We start from the raw sequence: 9,264 nt of genomic DNA, 5'->3' as shown, positions 1-9,264 counted from the left end.
GTGAACCAGTCAGCATTCATAGGTCTGTAACTGTGGAATTTTCACACTAGTGGATCATGGGGAAAATACAATCACAGTTATAGACTCAACTATACTGCTGAGCCACAGCATTACTTCTATTTATTTAATGCTTTATTTACACCAGGCAGTCTGCTAAACTTAGAGGGTTCAATGGCATACATTGAACAAAACATACGCAGACCTTGTCCTCATAGAATTCATTAGCTAATAACTATTTCTCGAGTTTATTTTCATCCAGTGGCCCTAGTAACCCAGATCCCAAATATATTAGTTTATATTTTTAAATCAATAACCAGCTTTTTTAACCTAATATTTTCAATATTTACTTCAGTAACTTTTCTCAATTAATTCAAACCTTTCATTCAGATTTCAAGATTCTCCATTAGCTATTCTTTTATTACACACACTCTCTCTCTCTTTTTTTTTACCTTAATCACAATTGTAATAAAGAAATGCAGTGTTTTTATCCTTCTTGAGTAAGCAGTTTTTTGATATGTTTGGTTAATTTATCTTCTTCCCTATATACTTATTTCAATCATCTAGGATGTATCAATCATGTACTAAGAACAATCTATTATGCAAGATTCTCTGTGGAACCCAATCTTAATTTTTTAAATGTTTTTGTTTGTTTGTTTTTTGGAATTTAGAACAGAAAAGAGTGCTCAAATACCTGTGGTAGATTGTTGCAGTAATGACCTCTGATAACTAAAAAATTTGCTCTGACCGGATCAGCAAAATTGTAGTGCTTTGGAAAATCTGAGGTGAGTAAGTGGTTATGACCCATGTCCCAGAAAATGTTATCACAGATCATTTTTACTTAGAAGCAGATGTACTGGCACAAGAAGTAATAAAATAACCTAGATCTCTACATGTAAGATGTAACCTAGTAACACTCCTAAATCTGTAAATCATAGACAACCAATAAAAAAAACGGATGTAATGATTAGGGGGGTCTGTCTTTTTCTTTCCCTTTTGATTCTCCCCTTTTCTGTAGTTATAAAATACAGGACTACTTTTAGAAAATGTGGTTTAGGTGACAACCAATTTTATTTAAACAATCTGCATTTGGGGGACAGCTTATAAGAAATAAGAAAGTCTGATAATACTTAGCCTCATTCCCACATATTCTCAATAGGAACTGTGTGTTGACCTTTAAAAAGGCAGAAGCCCTTCAGTTTCCCACAGGTCCCACCACTTTCTAATGCCTACTCCAAAGTCAGCACCACGCTCAGCCAGTGAGCGAACCGGCCATCCGTATATGGGATCCGAACCCGGGGCCTTGGTGTTATCAGCACCGCACTCTCCCGAGTGAGCCACGGGCCGGCCCACCTACTCCAAAGTCAAAGGTCAATTGCCATTTATTATCCCTTTTGTACTATTGAGTTTTTGTTGATGAGTTAAGAAAATTTTGGACAATTTCTTCTACTGAATATCTATTAAGAACTATGTGACAAAAGAGTCATGTCCATATCTCATCTTCTTTGTGGAAGTGAGTCTCTTTCTATATGATTAATGTGTAATTAATATACATCTCTCTTTAAGGAATACAAATTAAGAGCCCATTATAATCCAAATCTGTTTGCTTTGCTTTATGTTAATAGCTTAGCCCAGTAAAAAGAAAAAAAAAAAAGTCTACAGGCCTAAATGAGGTATTGTTATTTTCAGCACACTCTACACGAGCAAATAGAAGGAAGTTTAGAGAGGTTAAGAGGTTTGGGCAGCATCACACAAGTAAAAAATTAATGCAGCCAGGATTTCACCTAGATCATTCTGGGATGAGAATCTGCCCATAGCAGGGTGACCAGAGTGAGTCTGTGAATGTGACCTGAAAGTGAATATTTTCAAAAGAAATCTCTATATCAGGAATTCTTCCTTGTCAGCCACTCAGCGCCTATGATTTCCTCTACCCACACAGTAACATCAGATGTCTCAGAAAAGGCAGAGGGGTAAAAGGGGCTCAGTATTTGGCAGGTTGTGATTACTGTAGTTATTGTTATAATATTCCCCCCCCCAGCCTCAGATACAATTATTGGGAACCTCACCCCATCAAGGAGGGTCCTTGCAAGGCTGAACTGTCCTTCTATTCTGGCCCCTGAATGGAAAGGGAAGGGATTGGAGGAAGCAAGCCTAATGTCACAGATATAATCTCTTTGTCACTGGATTTCACCCTGCACTTTCCCTGCAAGAACTGGCTCCCCTGAAGGGTCATAGCTGGGAGGAACTGTGAGTCAACCTCCACAGGTATGTGTGCTGTAAAACCTTGGGGGGTTGAGCTCCTACATAAGTAGTCTGCCCTGCCTCGCACTGTAGCTGAGACAGTTGCAAACCTGCTTGCTCACTCTCGCATCTGGGATTGCACTGGGCCTGCTTACTCACAACCAGGTAAGAGCCTTGCTCTCTCAAGAGCATCATTACCTTCCCCCGTTACTCACTCCATCCAAGCGCCTGGGATTCCTTGGGTCTGGATCCCATCCTCATGGACAAGTGGAGGCTGAGTCCCAGTGCTGTGAGAAGTGCCTGATCTTTGTCTGGCACACCCAGCCTCCTGTCTAACCTTTCATTGTTTTAGCCCATGCTCCTGTCACTGTCTTTACCTTTCCCAATCCTACGAGATGGCCAAACTTCCAGGGTGGAAATGATATCAAGGCCATTTCTTAAGAATGTCTTTTTTTCATACTAAATTTTACTTTTTTCTTTAAATGGAGCTTGGAAAATATGAATCACCTAATCATCACAAATTATGCCAAACTAAAACGGCATAGTTCTTACTTATTTTTCTTCTTGCTTGCCAATGTTTTCTGATGGGCAGAGTAAAGGTGAGCGAGAAGTGATCAATGAGGGGTAATAGAAGAACAGAGAAGTACAGTCTGGCTGCCTGCACCAGCTTCGTGACTTGTCCAACCATGGGTCTGAGCTTGAACTGTCACAGTTATTACCTGGGGGTGGCTTATTCATAGCTACCTGTCAGGGCTCTTATGTGGATTTAAGGAGGCAAGGATCAAATTCTGGGCCAGTATTTTGCACATAGCAGGTTTCCAATAGAAATGGACTTTTCTTCTCCCTTTCAGCATGTTTTTTACTGTTTATCTGATAGAATTGATGCAGATTAGTGTGACATTGAAGGTCATCCTATTGATTCACTGATTTCCTTCCTCCCTTCCTTTCCTTAATCAATAAGAGCTTTCTGTATGCCCAGCATTGTACTGTGATGGACCTCCAGAAATCAATTAAGCACGATTCGGCTTTCAGTCTTGCAATCTAAATATTCCGGTCAAAATTCACCCCTCCCTTCTCTGGTTCATTTTGCCCAGTCAAATCTGATTACATCCTCACTTTCATGCTTTTCCTTAGACTGTTATTTCCTCCCACAGTGCTCCTCTCACCAGCACAATCCAGACCTCAGAGTGCCAATCCCGTGAACGTTCAAACTCTGAGTCAACATCACTTTTCAGAACACTTTCATGACATTCACCACATCTTTCCCATTTTGTGGTCATCAGTGTCTATGTGGAATTGTGAGACAGAAATCTAGCACATTTGAGCTGACAGATTGGTGGTTATTTCATCCAACCACTTGATTTCCAGGTATAAAAATGGAGACCCATATGGAAAGAATGACTTGCCCAAGAGCCAGTTGGGGATAGAGATGGGACAGACTCTCTTGTCTTTGCCATTTAAATTCCAGAGAAAATAGCCTCTAAGATCTGTAATATGGTTTTGCCTTCATGTTGGTATATTCAACACCTAGTCTAGTGCATGACATGTAGCAGGTGCTGAATAAATGCTTTTTGAATGAGCAAATGAGAGAGTGAGGAATGAGTAAATGCAGCAGTAAGTGGGTGAGATCTGTAGGAGTGAGAGCTAATGAGGCTCAGAGAGTATAAAGGAGAGGATGAAAGGTGGTGGTGCTGTGACACTGCAGACTGAAGTCAAGGGGACATGTGAGTGGATGGGCTGCTGGTCTAGTGAATCCAGGAGCCAGAAGGATTCTTGGTCCACTCGTAAATCAGGCAGGCATGTGTCAGGGTGGAGGGAGAGGGCAGCCTGCATTCCTCCCTGCTCAGCTGCTGCTTGCCACTGATTCATCTGTCTTTTGTCAACCAGGTGCCCACCCAGCTGCAACCATGAGGAGCCACAGCCTCACCCTGCTGTCCTTCCTCCTTCTGGCCACTCAGGTGCTCTTGATGCACATCCAAAAGGGAGTAAAAATAGGACAACAAAGCAAACCAGATTTGGATCGTTGGTTCACTATGGAATCACCAGAGAATGGGGCAGAAGTCCAGCCATCTGATTTTGTGCGCATATCAAGCTTTACCATTGAAAATCAAACTGTGTGCGAGGGACGTCTGACTGAGAAGGGGTATGGCATCGTTGCACTCAAGATCGACTGCACTCGAAACAACAGTCAGTTCTCCTGTGTCTTCACGGGCAATATAGATTCATGCCTGGAGTCTTTGGAGCACAAACTTGACTATTTGGGAGAAATTATCAGGAGCCTAAAACTCCAGAAAAACGTCTGTGGGAACTCCACAGCCATGCTGATGACCAGTGTGTGTGGTAGCAAGTTTGAGGAATCCAATCTCAAGCTGGTGAGCTCCACTCTACTCAATAGCCAGAATCCCAGTCAGGATGGTATTTATCCCACCCACCAGGAGCAGATCAAGATCAAACTGAACTCCACCACTGAGTTCATCCCAGTTAAAGAGATCAACAGTACAGAGTCAATCAAGAATGAAACAACCAACCACAAGGAGCAAATCCTGGTGACAGAAACCGCCCCCACCAGCCCAGCACACACACAGACCAGGACCACCACTAAACCTCATGGCAGAGATTAACTAGGTATCCATATCTGGCTGAAAATGGCCTAGAAGACAGTCCAGCAGACAGTCAGGAGACAAGCAGATGGAGCAGAAGTAGTGTGGGAGTCCTGGAGCTCCTTTTAAAATATCATCCTCTCCATATCACAGAACATATAATGGTAACTGCATCAAGAGAACAGGGTCCTTAGGGCAGGTCAAACCATAAGCCCTTCTGTGGGCTGTAAAGCTTTTCATGGTCCCCAGAAGATCTGAACTTCTGTGCTATGGGAATGCAGTGGGACATTTTAAAAGATTTTGTCATTTTTGTGTTTGTGTTGTGAAATTTGCTTTATATTCACTTTCTTGGATGTGATGCTCACAGGCTGTTTTTCCAGGCTCACCAACCTATGTGCGGTTGAGCAGTGAGACCTGTCTATGAGCTGAACAAGCCAGAGTGATGATTTCTGTGTGATTTACTTTCTGTTAAATTAACAAAGATAATAAAATTTGGGGAATTTATCATAAATACCTTCAGCTTCTGTTTGGTTTTTCTATGTCTGGTCCCAAATGAAATCATAAAAGGGTCCCCATATATGAGTGGAAAAAAAAAATCTAAGAAACAACTTGCAGTTTCTCATTCATCCCAAGTCATTCCCTGATGTGATCCACTCTAGAATCTCTCTTTACCATTTCATCTAATGAACAGAGATGTTTGATGATTTTTGAGTGTAATAATTAGGATCACTGTGTTCAGGTGAAATATCAGCGTCTCACAGAAGGTAAGAGAGGAGGCACATTTGGAACCCAAGTCCTGGCAGCCAAGTCCACAGGCTTTAGGAACCCTCTTTACTTAACAAAAGTCAGAGCTGCCCATTTTCCCTATTATATGCAGGACCCCTGCACTTGCAAAACTCATTGCTAAGATAGGTGAGAGAGGCCTGCTTAACTACAATTCTCTGTGATAAGGGCTGTAATGGAACGAGGAAAAAGCTACATGGAAAGTCAGAGAGAGTAGACAAAAGCTGTTGTAAAATCAGGTTCATCTTCACAGAGGAGGTGACACTGGAGCTGGATTTTGGAGAGAGTATCTTCAGCAATGAGATGGAGCAGAGTGCAAGCACTTTAGGCATATCACTACATGAAAGAAAGCAAGGAGAGGTCGGGCAGGTGGAGTAGCATGGGATGCAGGGATAAGGGTGGTATTAGTCATTTACACGCTAGTATGGAGAATCTGTAAGAGTTATAGTTCGGGAGTCAGAAAGAGTGGATAAATTGTTCTCAATGTATCATCACAATTCCACAAAGAGGGGAGAGGGAGGAGCAGGAGTTGGTAAAATCAGGGTTCCTTAGCATCCGTGATGGTGCCAGGGTGAAAGGGCAGGTGGCATGAAAGGACATCCTTTTAAACTCACTAACCTACCAGGACATGCAGTGCAACAGCCTCAGAGTGATACTCAGTGTCATCATGAACATCACAAATCTAACATTTATCTGTCACTGGCTATGTGCCAGGCACTGTGCTTAGCTCCTCCCATGGATGGTACGTTTGTTCATTTACTCACTCACTCACTCATGCATTTCACAGAGGATTTATGGAGCACCAACTCCTGCCAGGCTGTGTTCTCAGTGCTGGAAATATAAATGCACAAGACATCGATGCTCTGCCCTCAATGAGCTTCCCAGTGGGGAAAGTGGTGATAAACCACTACACAATAGTTAGAGAGGAAAAGTAAAGCAAGGCATAAAAGAAAAGTTTTTTTTAAAAAGCACACAAAAATGAAACTAAAAAATTTTAGATGGGTTTTTTGGGGGAGTCCTCTCTCTATGGAGGACAATTGTGAGCCTAGAATGAAGGAATTGACACCAGTGACTCTCTTGTGTAAGAACGTTTCAAACAAAGGGAGTGCTCAGAGCAAATGCCCTGAAGTAATAATTCATTCTGTCCTATAAGCTCCTACTGTATTGTAGGTAATCTTCTACAGGGAGGAAGACTAACAATAAAAATAGAAAAATATCATGATCTCCAAGGCACTTACTTTCCATGTTAGAGAAGAGTCAAAGATTGGGGTGTCATTGCAGGTTGGGACCCAGGGCCTGACCTGTGAAACTTACTGCCAACCCCAAGACAACTGAACCCATATCCCAGACCCTCCCCAAGCTCCTTCTAGTCACAGTAAGTGAAGGACATTTTCCCTTTAGGTCTATACAGTCCCAGCTTCATGGCCCCATGCTCAACTAAATACAACTCAATGAAATATGGCCCTAATATAGAAAAGGATAGATACACTCTTCCAGGGAGTATTAAATAATAACTTTGTTCTCACCTGGGTTGTCATAAACATTGGAGAGCCACCCATCCCAAAGCTTCCTAAAGATCCTTTCCAGCCCATGAGGTTGCTGCTGCTGCTTCTAGTTCACTCATGGCCTTGGCCACAGGCAGAACTGGGAGGAGCTTTACCTTCCAACATTGTGAAGTCAGCTTTGCTCAGTCTAGAAATTTGCCTCTGCAGATAGCTAAGCTGTCTCTAGAACAATTATTTAACCCTCTGGACATCAATCAACCATTTGGACAACAGGATAATGAAATACACCTTTAAGAGTTGCTGGAAGACTGACATTGTTTGAAATTTCCTAAGTATTTACTATTACTACACCATTAATAGCAGATGCAACACACATGATCATTTAGAGTCTGCAGCATAAAACTAGACTGTGGAGGGAGGTCAAAAATTTTCTCGTGAAAACTTCAAAGGTGCGAGTTTTGTTTTTTCCCTCCTTGAACAATATGTGAACAGTAATCATCATTACTGATCACCTGCTAGGTGCCAGTGACTTTGCCCTTATTCTCTTATTTAACCTGCTTCAAAATCCTCTCTTGGGGAGTTCTCATCCTCATTTTCTACATGAGGGAACTGAGGCTCACAAAAGCTGAGAAATTTGTCAGTGTCACAATGCCAATAGGAGTCAGAACCTGCAAAGGTTATCCTTGGTCTGCCTTGGAAGCTTATGATTTTCTTTAATTAATGAGAGCAAAGTGACATTTATGGTCTTTAGACATGGACCAAACCTGAAAGGGAACAGGATTCATCATTCTCTTTTATGGATTCATCCCTTTCCTTGTCCTTACAAAGGGAAAATTTTAAAAACTAACACTTCCATTTTGTTTGAGCTCCCATTGTAGTCGCATCCTGAAAGGATGCTCTGAAAACACAAAAAGAACAAAAGAGAAAGAAAAACAAGAAAAGAAGGGAAGAAGGGAGGAAGGAAGGAAGGAAGGAAGAAAGGAAGGAAGGAAGGAAAAGAAAGAAAGAAAGAAAGAAAGAAAGAAAGAAAGAAAGAAAGAAAGAAAGAAAGAAAGAGAGAAAGAGAGAGAGAAAGAGAGAAAGAAAGAGAGAAAGAAAGAAAGAAAGAAAGAAAGAAAGAAAGAAAGAAAGAAAGAAAGAAAGAAAGAAAGAACGAGACAACACAGATTTTCTGTTAACTTCTATTAAAATGGGTGCTATATATTTTCTCTATGAGGACTTACCGGATACCAAGTGAAAGAGCCAGCTGTGTATGTCTCTCTCTGTGTGTAAGATAGAGACAGAGAAAGAGAAGGAAACAGACAGAGAGATGGAGAGAGGGAGAGAGGGAGAGAGAGAGAGAGAAAGTGTTTGCATGTGTGTGATCCTTAAGGAATGATTCCCCTTGATAGCAATAATGGGAAGATTTCAGTGTTGAGATGTGAGGTGCTGAAGGTTGACACATCTGCATCTCAGAAAGATTCTTAGCAGTGGACACATCTCTCCTCCTTTCTATAACCCAACCTCCACACCAACTCTGTGGTAACTCAAACCAGACCAAAGCCAACTTGAATCTCTGAAATCCAGCACATGTCAACTGGTCATCCATGTATACACCTTCTTCCCCAAACTCCCTTCTAAATTATTTTTGGTGGAACAAGCAAAGGTGATCTCTCACCTAGCTTCAGGTGGCTCCAGAAATACTTGACCTTCTTTGGATTGTAGATGAATCTCTCCAATTCCAGTCTCTGTGATCACATTGATTTTTCCCCTACACATCTGGGTACAAAGCTCTGTCTTCTTAGAAGGACACCAGGAATTGAATTAGGACTCATTCTTGTCCAGTATGACTTCGTCTTAACCTGATTACATCTGCAAAGTGCCTATTTCCAAATAAGGTCTCATTCTCAAATTTCACATGAGTTTTTTTTGGGAGGGAGGTGGCACCATTCAACCTAGCATAGTTATCCAATAGCAGCAGCATATAGTCCAATGATAGACAAGTGGAAGATAGCAACATTGATTATCACAATTAAATTAAATCAACAAAATTGGAAGGAACAGAAAATATGTTTTATTAGGCATACCTCCCCAAAAAGTGACTCACTCCCCTACAATTCTGTTTTTGTCTGTATCTAAGAACACATTAAAAACCTGCT

General features: G+C 41.5%; 1 protein-coding gene across 1 annotated transcript; it reads left to right on the top strand.

Moving 5' to 3' along the window:
* Window positions 1-4,145: 4,145 nt before the first annotated feature.
* LOC134385673 (fibroblast growth factor-binding protein 1-like) lies at window positions 4,146-4,859 on the top strand. The gene has a single exon (XM_063107423.1). It carries the CDS (start codon window positions 4,146-4,148, stop codon window positions 4,857-4,859), a length of 714 nt encoding a protein of 237 aa, XP_062963493.1.
* The last annotated feature ends 4,405 nt before the right edge of the window (window positions 4,860-9,264 follow it).

This window comes from Cynocephalus volans, chromosome 9, assembly GCF_027409185.1.
Source record: "Cynocephalus volans isolate mCynVol1 chromosome 9, mCynVol1.pri, whole genome shotgun sequence".
Taxonomy (NCBI): domain Eukaryota; kingdom Metazoa; phylum Chordata; class Mammalia; order Dermoptera; family Cynocephalidae; genus Cynocephalus; species Cynocephalus volans.
The sequence above is the reverse complement of the archived record's forward strand: the minus strand, read 5'-3'. Positions and strand labels throughout refer to the sequence as shown.

Excerpts from the sequence above, each read along its gene's own strand:
- LOC134385673 (XM_063107423.1), top strand. The coding sequence starts at position 4,146 with ATGAGGAGCCACAGCCTCACCCTGCTGTCCTTCCTCCTTCTGGCCACT.